The 25,570-nt window shown below is 41.6% G+C and overlaps 1 protein-coding gene across 2 annotated transcripts in view; it reads right to left on the bottom strand.

Annotated features, from left to right (window-relative positions):
• Positions 1–5,220: 5,220 nt before the first annotated feature.
• Positions 5,221–25,570, bottom strand: part of prkcaa (protein kinase C, alpha, a) — a 154,675-nt gene continuing 134,325 nt past the window's right edge. For both annotated transcript variants that reach the window (XM_010889334.4, XM_020049769.3), the window contains 2 exons: positions 21,113–21,253; positions 5,221–9,159 (listed from right to left, as the gene is read on the bottom strand). In XM_010889334.4, the coding sequence (XP_010887636.1) occupies positions 8,989–9,159; positions 21,113–21,253 (312 nt within the window). In that variant the 3' untranslated portion in view covers positions 5,221–8,988. The remainder of the gene's footprint in view (positions 9,160–21,112; positions 21,254–25,570) is intronic.

The following is a 25,570-nucleotide window of genomic DNA, read 5'->3' as shown; positions in this document are numbered from 1 at the left end:
TCAAGAAAAGCTTTGTGTAAGTTACTGCTCGATTTGTGATGTTAGAGAAACAAATCTTTGATGGAGAAAATAATTAAATGTTCTACTTTCATTTCTACACAAAACTGTTTTTGGAAGGATTATCCAAAGTTTTTGGGTGAGATGATAAGCAAATGTTATGTTAGTTATGTTATGTTTCTGAGCAGACACTCTGATTATCTAGATTTAACCTTATACAAACCGGTCAGAATGTGATTATTATTGTCTTACTGTCACCTAGCTAGCGCTAACTAATTTGCACAATTATGTTTTTAAGTTTGCCTGCTAGCCATCAACGAGTCTCTGAAATAATGACAATGCATCCAACGCAACAGGTCGCCCAGATGACGTTTTGATTGCTTTAGCTGTTTATTCTGACATTACTTAAAACCGAGCAGTAAGCTCATCTTTAGTAATTATAGTGTCAGATCCTATTGGAGTTATGGAACCGTTCACTGCCAATAGGTGATGCAAACTTGCATAGTGCACATTTTATGACATGGAGGTCAGTCAATCTGGAACATTTTGAATGTTTCTTCAAGTGCAGTTGGAAGAACCATTGTGTGCTATGATACAACTGGTTCTCATGAGGACCACCACAGGAAAGGAAGGCCCAGAGCTACCTCTGGTGTAGAGAGGTAGCGCTTGCAACTCTAAGTTCATTAGAGTTACCAGCCTCAGAAACTGGCAATTAACTGCATCTCATATTGCAGCCCAAATAAATGCTTCACAGAGTTCAAGTAACAGACACATCTCAACATCAACTGTTCAGAGGAGACTGATTGAATCAGGCCTTTATGGTCGAATTGCTTCAAAAAAAATCACTGCAGAAGAACAGCAATAATAAGAGACTTGCTTGGGCCAAGAAACACAAACATTTTGTATTTGACTGGTGTATATCTGTTCTTTGGTCTGGTCCAAATTTCTGAGATTTTTATATAACCGCTGTGTTTTTGTGAGACCCAGATTGAGTGAACGGATGATATCCGCATGTGTGGTTCCCATCGCGAAGCATGGAGGAGGAGTTGTTATGGGGTGGGGGTGCTTTCCTGGTGGTTAGGGTTAGGGGTAGCCATGCTGCTCAACCAGCATGGCTACCACAGCATTCTGCAGCGATACACTATCCCATCTGGTTTGCATTTAGTGGGACTATCATTGGTTTTTCGACAGGACAATGACTCAAAACACTTCCAGGCTGTGTAAGGGCAATTTGACCAAGAAGGAGAGTGATGGTGTACTGCATCAGATGACTTGGCTTCCATAAACATGCAATTTAAACCCAATTGAGTTGGTTGGGGAACAGTTGGACTGCAGAGTGAAGAAAATGCAATCAACAAGTGCTCAGCATATGTGAGAATTCCTGTTGGAAATGCATTCCAGGTGACCTATGAAGCTGTTTTAGAGAATGCCAACAGTGTGAAAAAATGCCAAGGCAAAGGGTGGCAACTTTCAAGATTCTGAAATAAAGATGTATTTTTATTTGTTTAATACTTATTTTGGTTACTACATAATTCCATATGTGTTATTTCATTTTATTGTCTTCACTGTTGTTCTATAATGTAAAAAATTTAAGAAATACTCTTGAATGTGTAAGTGTCCAAACTTTTGACTGTTAAATGTAAAGATGCAGAGTCCTTTGTAAGCATTGTTGATGAATTGTAAGCCCTGGAGTTGGGACGTGTAAATAGCTATGGTAGAAGTTTAGTTGGAGGATGGGTGTCTTGCTGCTAGGTTGAAATGAGTGTGGAAGGAGAGCAAGGTCAAAGTTGTTGTGGTCATAATTGGATGAAGCGTTTGGGTATGGTTCTCAATTCCCTTTACAAGATTACAGTCAAGGAAAGGAGTGTACTCTCTGGTAATATTACACTTTGAGGGAGGGAAGTACAAGGTGGTGTGTGAAGGATTCTCACTGAAGTTTGCATTGACACATCAATTGTACAATCAAATGTGTTTTTTAAAGCATTTTAATACCGCAAAAATATTTTGAAGAAGGATCAAAGCACGTTTTTGAACATATTCTTATATTTATTTTCTTTTCAGTCAGGAATGTTTGTTCATTTCCTTACTATTTTGCATTTTCATTGATTAAAAGATAAAAAAACAGTTTTTGGTAGAAGGCCTATTGTTTGCCTTGCAAGCCCTGAGCCCCAAAAATCGATTTATTCATCACAACAACACTTTAGAAAATGCTGGAAGTACAATAGCCTCTTGTTTGTCTGGATCTGTTGATGCCATATCACAGTGAGTTGTGATTGTGCACAGGATAACGTGCAGTGAACGCTTGAAATAACATGATTAGGACAAACAACTTTAGTTGATTATTGAGGCCATTATTTTGGTCTTTCAATGCCTGACTAAAATAACGAGGCCCCCATGAATGACCACTATTCGCAAGCTCTTCCCTGAATGCACACACACTAATAGACGTGAAATGATTAACTTCAAATGCACTACAGAGAGCCTGTTTCTTGGCACGTACCCAGATGAAGCCTCCTAGGGCTTCTGACCAACTAAATAGTTTTGGTTTCCTTGACCTGGCGGCATAAGGTTTAACAACAAGTCCCTGTGACAGTACAGTGGCCAGCAGGTAGATTAGAGCAAAGTTTTTCCTGTTACTGCTGAACCTATTGCATCTGCTCACCCCAGGGTACCACTGAGGTACCCACTTGTGCATTTCACCAGTACACCTGTAGTTGCAGGAGTCTTCACAAGAACCTTCTGTGGAAGAACCCTCAGGGATTGGAGCATTGGGCCAGTAACCAAAGACAGCCGTTTTGAATGCCCCTTACGGATTATTTGGATATCTGGCCTTGAGCAAAGCAATGAACCCTAACTGATTCTGGCTAATTGTCAATAATGTCCAATCCCTGGCCATGACCCAACTCTCTGGAGGTGTCCCAGGGGGACTTGGGATATGCAAAAAATAAATAGTATATAACACTTCTACATGTTTGTAGAATTGGACCAATAAGTACCTTCATTTTTACTTCTTAAGTGTCTGAGGCTTAAGGTACCACATTCAATTAGTGCACAACTTACTCTCCAGTCACTGCTGATTATGGGGTTCTTTGCCAACATACAGGGTAAAGTAATGGTTAAAAAAGTACAGGTTGGACCTTGGAACCTTTGCAAGTCATTCTGCACCAGCCAGCTTGTAAATAAAAATATGAGAGGCTGACAAATGATTTGATTGAGCTGCAGCCTCCACAATGAAAAATTTAGCACCTCAATTTCATGTTTTCCTTTGAGCGATTCGCTTGTTAAACTTTAATGTCTATATGCACTCACCCCAGGTCCTCATGTATGATAGGAAGCAAGGTTTACTGAACCTTTGTAAGGCTTCATCATTAAGCATTTTCAAATGGAAAGAAGGGCCTAAAAGACTATCAATAAGCTTAATTTCTTCATTTATTTCTTCATTAGCTGAAATAGATGCATTTCATTCAACCTGCAATAACACGGATTCTACCGACAAACTTATAAGAGATCTTTATCAGACCCATTTCTATTCTGACTAAGCCTGTGTGCATTGAAAAACTGAATCAAATGCCAAAGTGCATGGTTCCCATGTTGTGGTGTACCTCCTGGTGGTCTGGTGTTAGTGCAGATACAGTGAGGGAAAACATTATTTGATCCCGTGCTGATTTTGTACATTTGCCCACTGACAAACAAATGATCAGTCTATAATTTTAATGGTAGGTTTATTTGAACAGTGAGAGACAGAATAACAACAAATAAATCCAGAAAAACACATTAAAACTGTTACAATATTTCTGTCTCCCAGGTGTCTTTTATACAGTTAACAAGCTGAGATTAGGAGCACACTCTTAAAGGGAGTGCTCCTAATCTCATCTTTACACCTGTCCACAGAAGCAATCAATCAATCTGATTCCAAACTCTCCACCATGGCCAAGACCAAAGAGCTGTCCAAGGATTTCAGGGACAAGATTGTAGACCTACACAAGGCTGGAATGGGCTACAAGACCATCTGGGCTACAAGGCCTGTCTGAAGTTTGCCAATGAACATCTGAATGATTCAGAAGAGATCTGGGTGAAAGTGCTGTGGTCAGATGAGACCAAAATCAAGCTCTTTCAACTCACCGTGTTTGGAGCAGGAGGAATGCTGCCTATGACCCCAAGAACACCATCCCCACCATCAAACATGGAGGTGGAAACATTATGCTTTGGGGGTGTTTTTCTGCTAAGGGGACAGGACAACTTCCCCGCATCAAAGGGACGATCATGGATGGGTATTCCAGCATGACAATGACCCAAAACACACGGCCGGGGGCAACAAAGGAGTGGCTCAAGAAGAAGCACGTTAAGGTCCTGGAGTGGCCTAGCCAGCCCATAGAAAATCTGTGGAGGGAGCCGAAGGTTCGAGTTCCCAAACGTCAGCCTCGAAACCTAAATGACTTGGAGAAGACCTGCAAAGAGGACTGGGACAAAATCCCTCCTGAGATGTGTGCAAACCTGGTGGCCAACTACAAGAAACGTCTGACCTCTGTGATTGCCAACAAGGGTTTTGCCACCAAGTACTAACTCATGTTTTGCAGAGGGGTCGAATACTTATTTCACTCATTAAAATGCAAATCAATTTATAAATTTTTTGACATGCATGTTTCTGGATTTTTTTGGTTGTTATTATGTCTCTCACTGTTCAAGTAAACCTACCATTAAAATTATAGACTGATCATTTCTTTATCAGTGGGCAAACATACAAAATCAGCAGGGGATGAAAAAATAATTCCCTCACTGTAGGTCTGCTATCAGTGTCAGTTAACTGGATCTTTAGTTCGTAATCCTAGTTATGCGTAATCCTATCATAACTATAGTCTATTGGTCCAACCCACGGCGTCTGGTTAATGTATCGCTGCAGCATTTGAGTTGAATGCGGCCCACCGCAAATTATTTCATTGTACCCCACTGTCTGTCTAATAAAGCAAAAATGTAATGCCTGAAAAACATATCTTTCCGGTTGATCAAAAGGATTTATTTGCCATTTTCTGTTTCATTTGTTTAAACTTTTTTTGGAAAGACTATGTAGAAAGAGACCTGAAACTGTGTCTGTAATGGTGGGTCTCTGCATCTATAAAAAAAAGTGTCTGACCTACAACTCCCACGCATATCAATTGTAGTACAAGGAATGGCATTTGAAATGAGTGTCTGTTTGAGGGACAAAAAAAGACATTGACTTCTGAGTGAATGGCTATTATTTATCTTTATTTGCATTATCATACAATAGGTACAAAGGACACCATGGATTAACTAGGTAAGTAGCTCAGACTCACTTTCAATGGGTTTAAGGGAGAACAAACATATGCTATTTGCAAAATACAATATATTCTTTCTTTTACATGTCGATATCTAAATCAGTATGTACAGGGACAGAAGAATAAGTGTTTGGTTTGGACATGAATCCACAGAAAAATGGGGAGAGGCTAGAGACTGAGTACCAAGTGGCACACTATTCACTATATAGAGCCCTAAATATAACCAAATGTAGAGCACGAAATAGGGAATACGGTGCAAATTGGGCCACACGGCACAGGAGATAAGGCAAATCTGCACAATGTTGATCTTGTGCTCTACGCGGCAATAAAAACACGCCGGTCCAATTCAACCTCTTTGTACCAAAAACAGAAAGGGTGTGAAACTTGAAGAGCATTGGTAAAATAAGAATGGTTCATTATTAAGACGGAGGTAAAGGAGTAGAGCCAACATGACAGAAAAGTATAGAAACCAAGCCAGTAAATATACCTAAACATTGAAGATAATTATCATTAAAATGCAGTGTCTCAAGATTCAGCCACCCCCACCCCCCATAAAAAGGAAATGCAGTGTCTCTAGATTCAGCCACCCCCACCCCCCATAAAAAGGAAATGCAGTGTCTCTAGATTCAGCCACCCCCACCCCCCATAAAAAGGAAATGCAGTGCAGAATGTAAACAAAGGGAAGGAAAGAAGACATTTGGCCAATGCTTTCCCCATTGAGTTTAGGAAGGAGGGTGAAAGGGGTGGCAGGGCAGGTTGGTGTCAGCCTGTAGAGTAGAAACTTCTTTAAAAACGCTTTTCCACAAACTGAGTGGACCTCGAAAAACATGGGATGAGGGGCTTTGCCAATAACAGCACAGATCAATTGCTCAGAGCTTGAGAAGGCCGGAGATTAAGAGAGTGGAAAAGAAGAGCTACCCAGAAAGCAGATTTAAAAGGCGAATCAGATGGATGAGGACCAAGGAATTGTTCACGATCAATTATTCGCTCATGCGCACGCATGCACGCACTCACTCGTTCATTCACCCAATCCCGCAGCATCCACCCATTTACTCTTCCCACACTCACTCTCTTTTCTGGACACATGGACACAGTCCACACATGCTCTGAAAGGCACAGGGAGGTAAGGTAAGAAGGCATGGTAAAGTGAAAGGGTTGCACTGTTGTCTGGCTATGAAGCACAAAGGTAGACTCCCAAAGAGGTCTAGGCTAATAACGTACAATCTAATACAATGCATGGGAAATGTCTGACTAGCATCGGGAGCCACACTGACGTTAGCACGCCCATGGCTACATATTAGCGAGAAGCACATAAGTCAGGCAGACAATGACGAGCAGTAAGAGGCTACCAGGGACAATGATCAAGACTGACCAGGCATTGGTAATTGCGTAGCCTTGGTGCAGAAACAGCGCCGGTAGTGGCGCGACAACGGTAATGACGTCAGTTTCGACATTAGATCTGTACTGGCATGACTACAGCTAGTGCAACGCTGCTATTGTCGGGTCTGGTTGTGTTGGGTTTGGCACAGGTTTGGCAAGGTTAGGTACAAGTCTGGAGAAACCCAAACTTTAGAAATAGAGATGCTAGGGAGCTGTCTAAATCTATCAACAGTTACATTAACAGGTATGAATTGCTACGGTGATAATTCTACTAGGCCTATACATTCCTGAATTACTTGAACAGAAGCATTATTTATGAACAGAACATGGAACTAAATAAAACCCCATCATTAACACACTGGAGCTAGTGGTCCAATAGGTCAAACACAGAGATGTTCCTGGACATTAAACTAATCTTAGTTTGTGGGTCAGTTTTTCCTATAATGTCGTAATCATAAATGGCTGAAATTAGGATTGGTTACTGGGTCTCGTTTGGAGGGGAAAAGCCTTGCTCTCCAACGTGGGGTGCAGAGTATCATTCAGGACATTTCGTGCATTTTTTTATCCCTACCAACAACATGCAGAAACTGGAAGGACGGCCGAAAAATAATTAACCTAGAGCTGGGTACTCATTCGGTCAACTCATCACGAATGCATTCAGGAACATCGGATATGTGTGCGCTTGAATCTAGCGCAATCAAATTAGCCAAAGTCATACAGATTTTTTTGTTGCGGTTTTGCTAAGCCTGATTGACCCTATGAAGACTGTCACTAAATTGTGACAAAGTGTATCTTTTAGATTATATATTTTTTTCATACATAGAAATATTTTAACCTATCTAATGTAATAAAAGCACATTCAGTTGTTGGTATAAAAACTGCAAGCTGCTATACCTTTTAAAATAACACATGAATATTTACAAAACAGTTAATACACTGGTATGAGTTACATTAAAATATCAATTAGTCACTAATTGGGTAAAAACGCCTGACATCACAAAAAAAGCCTAAAACAAAGTAATTGTTAAAAAAGAAAAATATGTAGGGGACTTCTATAAGTATCACTCACATTATCCCTAATGTGTTGCTCTAATAACCATGAATGGCGTTGTATCTATGTATGCAGGTTTAAACATGCAACATCATATTGCATCATATAGCAAGCAAACAGTAACATGACATCAATTTAATTTAGTCGCTACCTCTCAAACAACAAAAAATTAGGAGAATTCAGCTAATTGTCTTACAAAATCTGCAGGACATTTCTGTTAGGAGCTTCCCAACTTTGAAATACTTCACATAAAAGAAACCTGGTCATTGACAGTGTTCGGTAATTGGCAAAAAAGAGGGGACTACAGTAAAATCTGAAATTATATCAAAAATGTTCACACAAAATAGTATTACGTATAATCATTTGGCTTTGGATAAACCACCCACATTATTCTGTAAACCTTTGGTTCTTGCGACGGTCTGTGTTTTGTCTGCAAAATCTACGAAGTTGCACTCTGTTCTGTAAGAATGCCCACTTATAGTTGTAAACCTAATGACAAGAGGCATACACAAGTAATTTCAAGATATCGCTTTGTAAATGTCACACGCCGTGTATTTGTGTTTGTCATGATACTCGTACTGATTTTGTATTGCCTGATGCATATGGGAATACCTGTAATTACACATAATGAAATAATCTCACCAGCAACCGGTGGTACTGTAAACAGAGTCCATCAGCATGTACTTTCTTGTCTGATTCGACCTCTGACCAGATAGCTCAAGACGAGATCACCTTTGTAATTACCAGGGATCTTCATGGAGACTAGGTCAGCCAATAGAGTGAAAGGACTCAACAAGCAGTAATTTAACACTTCGCTTGATAATCATTCTAAACTGCTATAGGTTCATGAGGTTTATCCCTACACATTCAAAATGACAGGTCGGTCATGTTAATATCTATCACATTTTATCAATCAAATTCTCCATAGGACTTCTATTTGGAGTCCGTTCAAATAAAAACATAAATGGGTTGCGAGGGGATTTCAATTGTGCATGCAACTCCTTCATAGAAACTTCATCCTCCCCCTCACCATAAACACTCAGCACTTCCACTCAACAGGTCATTCCACTCAGAGCCTCAAGTCCAATTCCTACAGAACTGAAACATCACTAATACATGGATAGACTTAAAATGGCGATTGATTTCAGGGTTTTTGCTGTTGTTTCTAGTGGGTTTGGCGGTTGGTTGGTGGTTTGGCTTGAAGAGGCTCCAGTTGGTGGTGGTTGCGGAATGGAGGGAGCGGGGTCTGTGGTCCCCCCCACCTCCTCATAAGGTGTGCTGGGTGATCAGGGAGGGGTGAACAAACTGGGGATTGATGAAGGAGAAGCCGGAGAAGTCGCTCTGGTCGATGTTTGCGATGACCAGCTGATCGGGCGGGGTGAGCTGAGGCTGGGTGCGTGTGAAGAACTTGTCGAAGTTCTCTGCTGCTTTGCCACACTGCGAGAGGGGGATGGAAAAAGAGAAAGACTAGTGTTAATATGACAGGCACAGGTGGCTACAGGTTGCAGTTTTGCATGACAACTAAAATATGGAACACATACAGGTAACAAATACATGTGCCAAATTTAGAGCTTCTAAAAGGTCATATCTGTAAAATGATGTCTCTGAAATTGGAGGCTTTTATGTCCCAAACCCTCATCAGTTTCAATGATGTGAAACATTTTAAATCTTTTGAACTTAGAAAACGTTGTCTATAGCTCAATTTCAACATAACTGCAAATAGATCCTTCTAGGCCCAGGCCTTTGAAATGTGAAACCAGGCTTATTTTTATATTCCTCCAATTCTTTTACATGGCCTGTGAACATATAGAGTGTGAGGGGAAACTGTACATTTCGCACCTGATCCCTCTTTTTTCTCTTTCTATTGCAGTTTTCTCAATCCTGTTCCCGGGGCTAACATCACACGCTCTACATCTCAGAGGGAGTCCCAAATGGCCCCCTATTCCCTTTAACTACTTTTGACCAAGGCCCATGGAGCTCCCATAGGACTCTGACTAAAAACAGTTCCACAACCAGGGAATTGGGTGTGGTTTAGTCCACATCTCCAGTCACCTGGATGATAGTTTTAATATGGAATTCAATCCAATGGTGACAGAGCAACAACGGCCCGACAAGGACCTATGTAGCCAAAAACATCCATTTAACCTAGTAGCCTGTTTTAATAAAGCTCCTCATATTGTTTGGATGCAGAGGTGGTACAATATGAGCTGACTGTGTTGCGCCCCCGCCCCCCCGCTGTCAAACGTGGAACCACTTTCATCACATTCATCATGATTGGTATCCAGGCATACTGTAACTACAGTGTGAGAAGTTCTCAGGCGAAGGTAGGGGGCTCGGCATTTCAAAGCTAACGCCAAAGTCATTAAGTCATTAAGCGCTTAAGGCAGTGCGGAAGTTAACCTTATTTCTGTCACCAAAGAAAATGTAGCATTTTGGGATTTATTTGTAGATATGATATGGTTCTTATTCTTAAGTCAAACCAACCTAAAGTCGAGTCCTATTTCCACTGGATTTTCTTTGACTTGAAATGCAAAATGCATCTAAGTATTTTACATCCATATTGATGATTTTTGCCGGACCGCGTAAGCGGAGCCGGCTATGAAGAGCGAATGTCTCAAACTGAGTGAGTGAGTGACTGAATACCCCTTGTTAAATAGCACAGTGGTTAGAAAAGCGGACTTGTGAACTATAGGTCCCGAGTTCTTATCTCCTTGCATGCGAAGCGAAGTACGCATTGTGAATTATTCCGTATTGATGAAAACTTTGCTGGCTAAAACCGAAACCTGAAATTGTATATGGTTATATTGCGACTGTTTCTGGCATGGAAAAGTTAATCTTCAGTCTTGCTAACAATTGCTCAATTCTTATAATTATTCCTAAGAAGTTAGTAGATATCAGTAGGCCTATTACTGGCTAATAAGCTGTTCAAACGGCCAGTGGCAAAAGCCAACAGCTCATAGACGCTATTTCTGATGAAGGTAAACTTAATAAGATATCTTAGTCAGTTTAACAAAATGCTCATTAGTGTTTAGCGACTGGTGAAATGCGTATAGCCGTGGTGTTATGTTTAAAGACAGTGCCTCTCATGTGAATGGCTCAAGTTCAAATCTATTGTGAACTACAACATTTATTCTCTCATTGTTTCACTTGATGAAAAAGTTTGTTATCGTCACCTTTCTTGATAGTTATTGTATCAATGTCATTCACGAATGAAAGAAAAAAGTTGTTATGTCATGAAAGAAAAAGATACGTTCTTATTGCCATGAAATGAAATCGCTTTGGCAGACTTGCTAGCAATTGCTCAATTCCTATGACTATTATAGTAAGTTAGTAGATACTGGTAAAGCCTATTACTGGCTAATAAGCTGTTCAAACGGCCAGTGGCAAAAGATAACAGTTTATAGAAGCTATTTGTGGTGGAGGTAAACTTAGTATGTCACGAATGGCCAATTAGCTGTTAAAACAGGGCAGTGGCAAAAGAGGATTTTTTCAAAGACACAAGAGGCTATACTTACACCCGTTGAACGTAGAGCTCTGTGGTGTCGTGGTTAGCGACACAGCTATTCACGGGGTGACCCGGGCTCGAATATCAAGAGGGCAATACTTTCTATTGCGGCCTGGCTCAACTAGGCTTGCCTGGTTTCTTGTTCCATGAACAGTATGTCATCAAATCCAAATAAGGTAGTCTATTACCACAGCATATAGCAGTAACCGGGACATTTTGTAATGGACAGTGAGACTGTGGAGTGTATGCATGAAGTTGATCAAATTTGCTCAGAAGTGTGGGTCAGCTCTTGGTGACCACTGACCGGGTCTGTTTTCTGTTGGATTCTAGCAGTCTTAGTATTTTGAGTCCTTGAGGGAAACCTTGATATATTATAGGATGATACTAGTTCAGAAACTCTTTGTGACCCTTACTTTACTGCAAATTTTGGGTACATCTATAATACACTGTTACAGTGAATAGGGTTGTGGCAGAAAGCACAGTGGGGAAAGTAAGTCCAACACTCTAGACTTTGTATTTACATGAGAAACCATGCAGTTCTCTGCTCTTGTGAGTTATGCCACCTACAATCTGTGAGTGTGCCTGTGTCTGTGTGTCCTTGCCCTACTTATTGGGCTTAAAACTTCTCCAGTGTCTCTGCAGGGAATACAGTCTCTCATTTAATTCCAGAGTTTTCTTACCGCGGTAGGATCAGGTAGATTGCGTCAACATACGGTAGATTGTGTCAAACTGTGATTGCACTCTTCCAAACACATGCAGGAGGTAGAACGCTGAACATGCTATTTGTTCTGGAAATTCTTTTTCTAAACGACAGTACACACAATGTTCAGAATGTTCTCCTAACATAACAGGTTATGACGATTTTAAAAGCAAAATGTTTGTAGTTGCAACTTCATCACTGATATGTTATAATAAAGAAATACACCAATAGCCTACACAGATTTGAATTATTTTAAGAAATAATAAAATACAAAGCAGAATTATTTGTTGAGATCATAGTTTTGAAGTACGGCATGGTAGAAAAACATCTTATAACAGTTGGCGAATAGGCTGTCAGAGTTTAGTTAATATTGTATTTAATAGACAAATGCGCCAGTCGCTTATTTGTTGCATCAAGTCATCAACTCCTCTTCTCAACAGCAAGCCCTAATCGTGGCAAGTGAATTGTGCAGTTCACTTGCCAGACTCCAACCTTTATACTAATAATGTGAATTATTATTTTTAAGTAGGCAAACGGATTGTAAAATCAACTCCTGATAAATTGTTTACAAATACGAATATGATATCGCACCAGTAAAAATTATCATTTTGGTTGAGCATGAAAATAAAAAGCCAAAATCGCAGCTTTCTGCCATGTTCAAATTGCAATTCCAGATTATTAGTAGAAAGGTTGGAGTCTGGCAAGCGAACGACACAATCATGTCAGTCTACAGTACACAATCTTCAAGTGCTCTTACAACACATCTTCCCCTACCTTTTGCTATTTTAAGACAATAAAGATTTACAATTCAAATGTCCAGCTGTATGTCTCCAATCAAACTACAGAACACATTGTTCTGTTCATTCCTTTCACTCGTCCCAATTTATTAAAATTGAGTTTTTTAAAACATCCCAATGCTGTATTAACTAAGGAAATATCCACAACCCAATAAAGCAACAACATGCGCGGGTCGGGGAAAGGTACTAGTTGTGCTGGTACTCTGAACATTAAATTAACCAGTCAGAAACATGGAGATACGGCGTAGAGCGCACCGCAAAATAATAGTGTGGAGCAGGGCTTGCTGTTAAGGAGAGGAAGAGGATCGAATAAGACAATGAACCCAGAGGACAATGAAATAGAGACTAGGGATGATTTGGGGCCGAAAATTTATTATATTCTGTTGTTCGGGAATATTTCAGATTCCAGAGAGATTAATGTAAAAACTTTTTGAAAACGTATAATTACTTTCGTAGTATAGAAATGCACATAAATGTAACTAACTTGATATTTGGAATCATGCAACTCATTAATAACACTTGCCAATGTAAAATAAGTGACCCTCAGAATTTTTTCACTTATTTCGCAAAAAATGTAACACTTTTTTTTCTCACAGTAAATCACAGTCTGGGGTAATACGTTTTACAGCGTTGGCAAGCGGAGACACCCAAGAGGACTCTGATTGGCAGGCCATAGCCTTTTCTGACCAATTAATTGAATGCATCGTGAACGCAACACGTTTTCACCTTTTAACCAAAAAAAAACATGGCAAAGCACAGTCGGCTTCTCGTAGCCTACCTCCGTTTTAATGGGATAACAAACCTTTTAGCAATCATTTTGTCACAGTTCTAGCGAACTTTTAGTGACAAAACACTGAGCGTCAGTATTTTACATTGGCAAGTGTTATTAATGAGTTGCATGATTCCAAATATCAAGTTAGTTACAATTATGCACATTTCTATTCAACTACAAAAGTAATTCCAAGTTTGCTAATCTTTTTTACAAGTTTGCAAAACGTTTTTACAGTTACAATAGTAATTCCAAGCAACCTAATTTACAACTATAAAAAACCTATGTTGCTGTTTTACATTCATAAATAGCCTATGTAGAAGGATTATTTATAAGAACACAGGCAATAATATTTTCATTTGTTTATTAGCCCGTACAAATGTACTAAATGAAAATTACACAATTAAATTATTCAACATAATTCCATTAGAATTTAGTTTTAATTTACATCTCATTTTGATGAGACAAGGAAAAATAAGAGACACTGTCGACCAGTTTGTTATGATCAAAGGATATTGGCATGAATAGCCTTACAAAAGCCTAAAGCATGGTTGCTTGATAAACACAATGAATTTGATAAATAAATAAAGGAAAGGATGATTTAAAACTAACTTGGGGAGAAAATAACTGATGGCTGTGGTAGAAGGAACACGTTGTGGTATGTTGTCAGTGCAAGTTGGTTTGTTTCGTATCACCATCCAAGCCCCATTAAGTCCATAACAGCTCACAAAGCACTCAGAGCAGACCCAAAAAAAAACAACCTTCCTGGGCTATAGCATTTAAATCCCATGCCTGGTGAAACCCTGGAGCGTAGCCCCATTTTACCACCATCCCCAGGTGGATGGAGATGTGAGTCCAGCCCTGCTTCATACGGCACTACTTCCACTGTCTATTCCAGGTTGAGATGTCCTGTCGTCTTACCCCTCGCACTTTGTTCACATCTTGTTGTGTTACAAACTTCATTCAGAAATCGATTAAATAGAGATTTATTTGCCATCAATCTACACATAAAACCCCTTTGTGGGCCACTTAATTGTGTCAAATTGTAGTTGCAATAGAATTGCTCTATACATTTGAAATATTATTATCAATAATCACCCACGTGTGTAGGCCTATTTGATAATTAAATCATGCCACATTACTCATGAATATACTGTAATTATTCTGTTAACTTCTACCATGCTTCCAATATGGCTTTTGCGGCAGCAGTGGTTTTACTGAATTACTTGAGTGAAATTGCAAAGCAAAACAGCTTTTTCTGTCAAAATGAAATTACTTTGGATTATATTGGACACTCACAATAATGTTCAAACAAACTATTCTGAATGTTCTAAATTATCTATACATGGTATTGCCTTTGTAATGCAAAGCGCACGATGCAGGCTACCAATTTCAATTAGATTTCAGCAAAGGGACAGGCCATGGTGATGGAATAGAATCTGATTGGTGGTTGATCTCTGTGTTTATTCACTTGGACAGGATAAGATCCATTAGCAGACAGCAGGTTTGGTTCAGAGCATTGCTACAGTGTCTGATCAGGCTACACTTGCTGCAGCCATAAACCCAGACGTAGCTCAATTTCTACAGTAGTTTAACAGAACTCGCTATGGGACAAATCCAGTTTTTGTGGAATACCCCTCTGGAGAACAGTGGGCTTCAACATTGTGAGATGGAAGACGTTTGTTACCACCAACACTGAAGCTGGCCAGCAGGCCAAACTGAGTAATCAACCATGAAGGGCCTTGATCAGGGAAGTGACAAAGAACCCATTGGCCACTCTAATTCAGAGTTTCTCTGCAGAGATTTGAGGACATGCCAGACGGAACCTCACTCAGCAGCACTCAGTCAGGCCTTTAAGGTAGAGTGGCTAGATGGAAGCCATTCTTGAGTAAAAGGCAAATGAAATGTCTCAAAAAGCATGAAGACAAAGATTGAACTATTAGGCCTGAATGCAAAGCACCACGTCTGGCAAAAAGAAAGTACCACTCATCACCTGGCTAATACCCTTACCACAGCAAAGCTTGGTTGTGGGAGCATCATGCTATGGGGAAGTTTCTCAGCAGTGGGGACAGGTAAACTGGTCAGGGTTGAGGGAATGATGAACGGAGCAAGGTCCTTAAAGAAAACATGATCCACAGCACACAGGACCTCTGGCTCAAAGATTCTTCTTTCAGCATGACAATGACCCAGAAGCACACAGCCAAGACAACACTGAAGAAGCTTTGGGCCAAGTCTGTGAATGTACTTGAATGGCCCAGCCAAAGGCCGAATTTGAACCCCATTGAACATCTGTGGGAAGACCTGAACATCACAGTTCACTGATAGTTATCATTCTTTAGCTGGTAGAGGCATAACTAAGAATCCTCAAAGCACTGATCGCTGGCAAATCTGCTTCTAGAAAGTAATGAACAGAGGGTCTGAATACGAGTTAACAAATTAGATGATATTTCAGTTTTTTCGGCATACATTTCTAAAAACGTGTTAAATATGAAAAATGCTGATGTGAAAGCATACTGTACTCGTAACAAAAAACTCAGGAAAGGGAGAAACCTATAAAGACACCTACAGAGGAACTGTAGGTTGCCATCTTCCACATAAGGTAATACATTTGTACCAATATTTGTACGTTTGCAAAAGTTTAAATAGCTGCAAGATCCCTAGTGCTTCTTAGTAGCCTGTTAGATTTAATCTCTGTCTAGGAATAAACCCCATTTTGACAGAAGCGACACTGCTTGTTGACTGCTATTTGACCTACATCTGGGTCTCTCTCTGTCACATGCACATGTCCTCTCAAACACACACACACCAATACATTTGCACTCCAGCATATTAAAGGCACTCACAGACATTTAGTATGATAAATGGCTGTGTCTGTGAACATTAAAGGTTTCGCTAAGGTAATCATATTAATTGCCTCTCTCATTTGTTGTTCTCTCTTTCCTGCTCACTCGCTCTCTCCCTGAACTCTGTTTTCTCTCTTTCCCCACAAAAAGAACTCAGCCTTTCAATGTTGCTTTGATGGTATCCAAACCAGTACATCTCTGGTAGTGAGCCACAACACTCAACACAGTTGGAGCCCCACACTGTAATACATCAGGTGTTGCTCTGTGAACTGTGCAACCAACTACAAATCTACATCCCCTTTATATTTCAGTCCCTGATGAACATACCTTCTGGAAGGATCCACGCATTCCTGTCTTGCGCACGAATCTGAAGGGCGAAATCCCGTGAAGAAAAACCCAACCCCCCTCTAAAAATCAGCGCTCTATGAAATTGCACTACTTCCCGCTGCGCTATCGCTCCCAGCAACTCTGACTCAGTCAGACACAGTCCAAATATGGAGATTGGCGTGTGGTCATATGTGTTTCTCTTACAAATAAAGACGTTCAGAAAGTGTGTGTGTGTGTTTAAAAGGTTGTCATGTTATTCTCCTTTATATCCTAACGTGTTGGGTTCGTGACAGACAGGTATATGGTCTGGTGGTGTTCATCATAAGGCCTAGCTGTAGTTGCACATGGATGGGAAAGCCCACGGCCCTTGTACAGGTCTACAGTGTGATTAGAGAGACAGGGTCCGGTCAGTGACAGACGGATGACCAAATGAGGGACCTCATGACATCCATTTGGTTCTAATGGACTCAGTGTGCAGGCGGTGTTACAATGGAGATGGATGGAATGGGAAGACGGTTATGTTGTTACAGGGGGTTCTCTCTCTCACATGGACGAAACGCACACTCACACACACTCTATAGTAGACTTGTGCAACATGCACATGCAGAGAAAACAGAGACGCACGCGCAAGCCAACAAGCGTGCACAAACACAGATAATGCTCTTTCCATCAATGCTCATTCATTTTCTACCTAGCTCCTTTAATGTTTTCTGTCTGCCTTTCATCCACACACAGATTCATACAAATACCCACTGGCTCATGCTGGAGCCTGCGCACGCACGCGCACATACACGCGCACGTTTCAGCAGGAGACTACAAGGACAGTGGGAGGGCAGTATTCACCTTGTGAAAAGCACTGGGGCCCTGGGGTTTGAAATAGAAGAGAACTGCATATTTAAACTGAAGATGTCCGACACACAGCCAACCTACTTCATCTCTTTCCCTACTCTCATAATACAAGTGTGCATCTTCATGTCTGTGCGCCTGTGGTTTAAAAACACTGACTTGGCACGACTACGAGGCCGCACATTAACACAAGATATACATCAATAATAAACGCAACGATAACATCTGGAGTATGTTACCTGGCCGTTTGAGCGTATTAATGTTTCTTTAAAGTACAGAGTCTAGGGAACATCTTATGGTTTTCGGATTTCACAGTTGGAGCTATGCGTCCAAGTTTGACAGGTGTGATGTCACCATTTCCTATGTAGTTTACTTGGTAAGAGCATAGCATAGTGGATTTGATTCCAACAAGGCATCAGCTCGTTTTAGGTATACACTCTTACATACACTCTTTGTTGCTCCGAATGTATTTATTGCTTAACGATTATAGCACTGACTTAAATCAATCTGAATGTGGTCTAAAGTGGTCGTACAGTATCTAAAAATAAAAATTGACACAACTTAAGCTGAATTCAAGGCTCCGTCCAATTGGCAAAGGTGGGTGAATTGGCAGAGGCCCATCTAATAAAGTGTCCTATTGTACTCCTTAAACCACAGGATGCCACCTCCGTAGAATCCTCATAGAACATAGATCTCCGAGCCCTGCAGATATGTATATCCACTGGTTGACAACTGCGTCATTAAGGCCAGGTCAAACCAGCAATGCCCGAGGATCCTGCATAAGGTGGCGGGGACGGATGGGTAGATGTTGGACAGGACTGCCACTGGTCGAGCCCAGTACAGCGTGCGTGTTGTAGCATAAACCAGCCAGCAGTGTGCTGAAAAGCAGGACAGCTTGGAGAAAGGTCGACTGTGCAACTCCCGCTGTGGAGCCGTTGCATCAAGGACACATGTGCAAATTGGACATCAGGAAATCGGAAGGGGAGTTAACACAAGACATGACAATCCAAAATCGACATCAATACCTACAAACATCTGCCAATGTGGAATGGTCGCTGGGAAAGACGGAACGCATGGTTGAGAATGTTTCGTTTGAAGCGCACTACGTTTGAAATGAATCTTGGTTAGAAGTAGTGTACTATATGGGGAATAGGGGGTCTACTTGGGCCGCAGCTGAGAGACCATGGCCGCCGGGGCTTTGCACTGCTAAAGCAACAGTGTTGGACCGGACTGACATGCACTGCAACCTGTAAGAGCTGACATAAAGGCATTGTTCAGATGGATGTGACCTGACAACTGAGCAGGTGGGATCCTGTCTGGTACCAGCCGTGGTGACAGACCACCTCTGGACATCAGCAGGTTCCTCGAGCTGATTTGTGTACGTGTGTGTAATTAGACATTTGTTTGGTGTACGCATGTGTTATTAGACATTTGTTTGATGTACGCGTATGTTATTAGACATTTGTTTGATGTACGCGTGGGTTATCAGACATTTGTTTGATGTACGCGTATGTTATTAGACATTTGTTTGATGTACGCGTGGGTTATCAGACATTTGTTTGATGTACGCGTGGGTTATCAGACATTTGTCTGGTGTACGCGTGGGTTATTAGACATTTGTTTGGTGAACGCGTGGGTTATTAGACATTTGTCTGGTGTACGCGTGGGTTATTAGACATTTGTCTGGTGTACGCGTGTGTTAGTAGACATTTGTCTGGTGTACGCGTGTGTTAGTAGACATTTGTCTGGTGTACGCGTGTGTTAGTAGACATTTGTCTGGTGTACGCGTGTGTTAGTAGACATTTGTCTGGTGTACGCGTGTGTTAGTAGACATTTGTCTGGTGTACGCGTGTGTTAGTAGACATTTGTCTGGTGTACGCGTGTGTTAGTAGACATTTGTCTGGTGTACGCGTGTGTTATTAGACATTTGTCTGGTGTACGCGTGTTAGTAGACATTTGTCTGGTGTACGCGTGTGTTAGTAGACATTTGTCTGGTGTACGCGTGTGTTAGTAGACATTTGTCTGGTGTACGCGTGTGTTAGTAGACATTTGTCTGGTGTACGCGTGTGTTAGTAGACATTTGTCTGGTGTAAGCGTGTGTTAGTAGACATTTGTCTGGTGTACGCGTGTGTTAGTAGACATTTGTCTGGTGTACGCGTGTGTTAGTAGACATTTGTCTGGTGCACGCGTGTGTTAGTAGACATTTGTCTGGTGCACGCGTGTGTTATTAGACATTTGTCTGGTGCACGCGTGTGTTATTAGACATTTGTCTGGTGCACGCGTGTGTTATTAGACATTTGTCTGGTGCACGCGTGTGTTAGTAGACATTTGTCTGGTGCACGCGTGTGTTAGTAGACATTTGTCTGGTGCACGCGTGTGTTAGTAGACATTTGTCTGGTGCACGCGTGTGTTAGTAGACATTTGTCTGGTGCACGCGTGTGTTAGTAGACATTTGTCTGGTGCACGCGTGTGTTATTAGACATTTGTCTGGTGCACGCGTGTGTTAGTAGACATTTGTCTGGTGTTCGCGTGTGTTAGTAGACATTTGTCTGGTGTACGCGTGTGTTAGTAGACATTTGTCTGGTGTAAGCGTGTTAGTAGACATTTGTCTGGTGTACGCGTGTGTTAGTAGACATTTGTCTGGTGTACGCGTGTGTTAGTAGACATTTGTCTGGTGTAAGCGTGTGTTAGTAGACATTTGTCTGGTGTACGCGTGTGTTAGTAGACATTTGTCTGGTGTACGCGTGTGTTAGTAGACATTTGTCTGGTGTACGCGTGTGTTAGTAGACATTTGTCTGGTGTACGCGTGTGTTAGTAGACATTTGTCTGGTGTACGCGTGTGTTAGTAGACATTTGTCTGGTGCACGCGTGTGTTATTAGACATTTGTCTGGTGCACGCGTGTGTTATTAGACATTTGTCTGGTGTACGCGTGTGTTATTAGACATTTGTCTGGTGTACGCGTGTGTTATTAGACATTTGTCTGGTGCACGCGTGTGTTATTAGACATTTGTCTGGTGCACGCGTGTGTTATTAGACATTTGTCTGGTGCACGCGTGTGTTATTAGACATTTGACTGGTGTACGCGTGTGTTATTAGACATTTGACTGGTGTACGCGTGTGTTATTAGACATTTGTCTGGTGTACGCGTGTGTTATTAGACATTTGTCTGGTGTACGCGTGTGTTATTAGACATTTGTCTGGTGTACGCGTGTGTTATTAGACATCGGGGGAGCATCCGTCCACAGTTTTTGACAGTGGGGACGGACAGGCAACCGGACTAAGGTTGCGACGTCTGTCCGAATCGCCTCGTGCAGCACTTCAATCATTTTGAATGAACTATGCCGAATTGTCGGAAACAGAAGAGTAGACCCATCGTGAAGGTGATACTAACGGGAACAGCTCATTTCAACCGGGCCTTGGCATATTTGGTCAACGCATGAGGTACCAAACCACTGGTTAGCCAATCCGCTGGCCGCTTTGTGGTGTTACCCCACGTGGGTGCGGTGTCGGCGTGTTTGTGAGGGGTGCAGGTACAATCAGCGTGTATGTGTGTTACCACAGCGCGTCTCAGAGTGTATGTACAGTACACTTGTGTGACTCACCACTTTTGGCTTGAACGGGGGCTGGATCTCGCGGTTCTCGAGGCGCTCCCAGTCGATGCGCCTGAAGAAGGTGTGCTCACGGATGTCCCGCTCTCCCTCTGCGCCGCAGCCCAAGCGCTTCGCCGGTAGTTTAGTCATCAGCTGAGCGGGAGGGAAGAGGAAGTTAGATGGGTTAGAACAGACAACTGTTAGTTACATCTTCCACGTTGCGGCAATCAGCCGGGATGAAGGAACGGACACAGAGTCAGAAGGGCAGGAAGGGAAGTACTGGGAGAAAATACACTGAAATCCTATACCAATTCTGTCATGACACCATATTCTACTAATTGGTCATCCGTTACTATGGAGAAAAGAAGGAAGTCAGAATGAGGTCATGAGGAATTAGGGAGTTCCGTGGTTGCCGTGGAAATAGCCATGGCAGACTTACATCTATTTACAGTCGGAAAACGAGAATCGGTCTAGAGTTAATGTGGGGGGACAGTTTTGATCTCTTCCCTTCTCCCTTCCTCGTACTCTGCCATGCTTCTCTCCATCTAGGCCGGCAGGGAGCCAGGCAGATTGGGCGTGGTTAGAACTAAATACAGCCTGCTCTCTCAGATGCAATGTGCTACTGCCGTTGGTGTTGTTGCTTGCAGTGACGGGAGGAGTCGTGGGGGTGTTTCTGACGACAAAACCGCTCGGCGGTGAAAAAGCATCAAACGGACGCGTTTTGTCTTACTGAGCCGGAGCAGGGCGTTCAAACGAAGCCGTGACTGTTTTAAAATCACATGCTGGCTCTTCCTCTTTCTCAATTTCATTATTCCTTTGATTACCAAAACGGTGGACTCCTAAGATACCCTTTTATAAAGCTGCCCACTCACATAAAGAAAGATCACGCCCTGGGAGTGTGTCTGAATGTGGCTATGTCATTGCCATTGGTTACAAAGCCCCTCCATTCACTGAAATGAAAAGACAGGAAAAAATAAGTATTTATGGTTCATATAATGCACTACTATAACCAGTAGGATTATTTATCTTTTTTATTTTTTGTATGTGTTGCTGGCATCAAATTCAAAGTGAGCATGTATTTTTCAAGAAACAATAGCATTTCTCAGTTTCAATATTTGATATGTTGTCTTTGTACTATTTTCTATTGAATATAGGGTTTAATTGATTTGCACATCATTGCATTCTGTTTTTCTTTACATTTGACACTTTCTTAGAAAAAGGGTTGTACAACAAGTTTGCTGGAGGATCATTTAGGTGTTCTTCAAATTAAAACTGTGGGGAACCCCTATGGGAACCCCTATGGGAACCCCTATGCATCCTCTGAGGAACCCTTTGAAAGGGTTCAAATAAAAAGGTTTTCTAAACTCCTCAAAGAACATTTAGCTGTTGATCTTTTTCTGAATGGGTCTATAAGGAACCATTAACAGTAATTATTTGAAACACACTTTAGGGGGTCCTCTATGTGAAGAACCTCTTAAAGGACCCTCTAAGAGTGTTTTCTTTTTAAGGCCTCCTGAATGGATGGTGTATAAGTATGTGAGATAAACATGGCCACCATGCTGACACACACCGCGCTGTCGAACAGGAGCAGGAACACAGTCACACACATGGCTCTTCTTTCTTTGTGGCGATACTTGATGAGCATCTGATTAGCTACTAATGAGATATGTGCTTCAGCGAAATGTACTTTCCTAAGAGTGCTACTAGGTCCTAACTCCCCATTCCTCACAAGATCCCAGTCTTTAGAAAAGGAGTGTAAGTCTGAATGTGTGTGCAAGAGGGTGTTCTTTGCTAAAGGTGCAGAAAACAAATCCCGACCCCATAGAGAGTAATGAGGAATCTGAGCTGGAGCACCTCGACATCCCTATTGTTCACCAAATTGAAACAGCAGTGAGTAAACGATGGGGCACTGACGGCAGGCAGCTAAGCTCAATGTGGGTTGAAACACCTAAAACAACAGCCTGTCTTCATCTATTCCTGATTGTGACAGACACAGAACTGTGACTTGGATACATTGTGTGTGTGTGTGTGTGTGTGTGTCAGTCAGGACAGGAGAAAAGTAATTGTCAGGTTTATGTTCACAGGTTTTGGTGTTTCCCTAAGCCCCAGATGTCAAGCCAATTCCATGGAGGGCAGAGTGTTGGCGGCTTATGCTAGATGAATTAATCTCACTTATTAGTTAGGCAGTCTCCTGAACAGTTTGTCTAGGTTTTAATTGGACACACATTGAAAGTAAAAGTAAAGCACCAACAGACACTACGTCCTCCGTGGAATTATGTCAAAACCCGGGCCTGAAACAACATCAACAGTGAGAAAGGATGCCTGTGTACACTAAACGCTAAATCCTAAATCATACATTGCCTTGACCTTTCGATATTTATACATGAAGCCAAAAAACAGCCTGAGAATCAATGTCTGTTTTCTGCGGACAGCAGCCACCAAAATAATTAAGTTGATGATCTTGACTCTTACGAAATCTGACCAAAAACATGTATTTTTCATCACTAATATATTAACAATAATAATATTGCTTGGCAGCACACATGTAGCCCAAATTTGGATGAATATTTAGAAACAGTTTGATAGAAAATGTTTTGAATTTTCATCACATTGCAAGAGTTCAATGGTTCTCAATCATGGTCCCAGGGACTCAAAGGCAGGACAAATATGATTTAGCCCTAACACCCCAAAGCTGTTTCAAATGAACAGATCATTATCAAGCTTTGATAACTGCAACCCTATCAAGGTCTGTAGGACATCTGTAGGACCACGATTAAGAAACAATAGCTCACATGCCAACTTGAAGCCCGCTGACCGTTTTTTATGTGGTGTGAAACTAACACACTTGTCTGTTCACGAACTAACTCTCACTTTTTTTCTTACTAGCACAGACTATGCTGATAGCTACCTTCAGTACAACATACTTAATGTGACTGGTTGCGTGCTGGTCATACCTAGCCATCTAAAGATAAATTGGCTCAGAGTCAGCGCTCTGGGTTAAGCTAAATGGCTAAATGTGAAATGAGCAGATGGCTGGAATCTTGGCCAGGTTCCCAGTGGTCGCGTGGCAGGGAGGGAATAGTACTTGTGAACATGCACCGTACACGCACGCACAGGCGCACGCACGCACAGGCGCACGCACACACATACATACAATCCTTAAAGGATGGGTCATCTACAAAGGCAGAACACTGGAACAAAGCATCTCCTCCGCGTCCGTAAATAAGGGACAGCCCTCTCCCTCATACGGCGGCAGAGAGGGGCTCCACGCCAAGCGGGCCCCCAATCCTCACACAGTTCACTGCTTCTGACTGAAGCGCCACACGTAAAAAACAATGGACACCCGAGAGACAGATTTGGGAGGGAATACAGGGGAACCTTCTCTCTGGGGAATGTTTTTGTTGCTCTGATCTAGCTCGCCTGATTAATTTATTCAAGGGCTTAAGTGTGCTGTAACTTACATCAGTCGTTGTGCCGAAACTTAAATACTGTGGACAGAGGTTTGGTATATATCAAATGTATTTATAAAGCCCTTTTTACAACAGCAGTTGTCACAAAGTGCTTTACAGAGACACCCGGCCTTAAACCCCAAGGAGCAAACAACAGTAGTGTTGGTATCTACTGGGTGCAAATGTGTGCTGGCTGAAATGAAGCAGTTCAATAATGTTCACTTGAAAGAACACTGAGAAAACCTTGGTGTAAATCAATACTGTATTAGGAATAGCCCATTCTTTGTCTCTATCTCTCAATTAATTATTTTAAATGGCACCAACGATCTGTTTGTGAGTGTTTGGGCTGAAGGAGAGGGTTCAAAGCCCAGGTCTAACCTTCACCGCTACATCTCATCTCATGACACAATAAAAAGTCAGGCTGATGAGTTTCACCTCTCCTCTAACAGACAGTCATAAAATAATAACGGATTATAATCGTCACATTAATAATAACAGCTACGGGGGGAGAAAAAAAAAACATCAACCTATTCTTCGTCCTAACACGGCACTTGTCCTCACCCTTGAACTGTTTCTTGTTAGAGGCTGTTCTAGTGTGCTGATAACCCACAGCTCTCGCTCCCTCTCTCAGCCCTGTTTATATAGGATGAGTCGTGACAGGCTCCATGTATCCATTAGGCTGAGCACTAACAGAGACAGTCTGGGACTACTGGAGCATGCAGGGGCTCTTTTGGTGAATATAGATGAATCAGCCCCTCTTTACTTGACCAAGAGAGGAGTGGGTAGAGAGAGGGAAAGTACATGCCTGACTACAGATAAATAAACGCAGGAAGATAAAAAGAGAATGACAGAGATTAAGGCAGAGTAATAGAGACAGGGAAAAAAACCATGTGAAACAACAGAGAAAATCCTACATCCTACCACCTGTCTTTCTCACAAACTACTATCAACATTAACTGTTCATTTGTTATAACTTGTTGATTATTTACATTTTAACAATATTAATTATCAACATTATCAG

This window comes from Esox lucius, chromosome 9, assembly GCF_011004845.1.
Source record: "Esox lucius isolate fEsoLuc1 chromosome 9, fEsoLuc1.pri, whole genome shotgun sequence".
NCBI lineage: Eukaryota > Metazoa > Chordata > Actinopteri > Esociformes > Esocidae > Esox > Esox lucius.
Note: the sequence above shows the minus strand (reverse complement) of the source record. Positions and strands in the feature narration are given on the sequence as shown.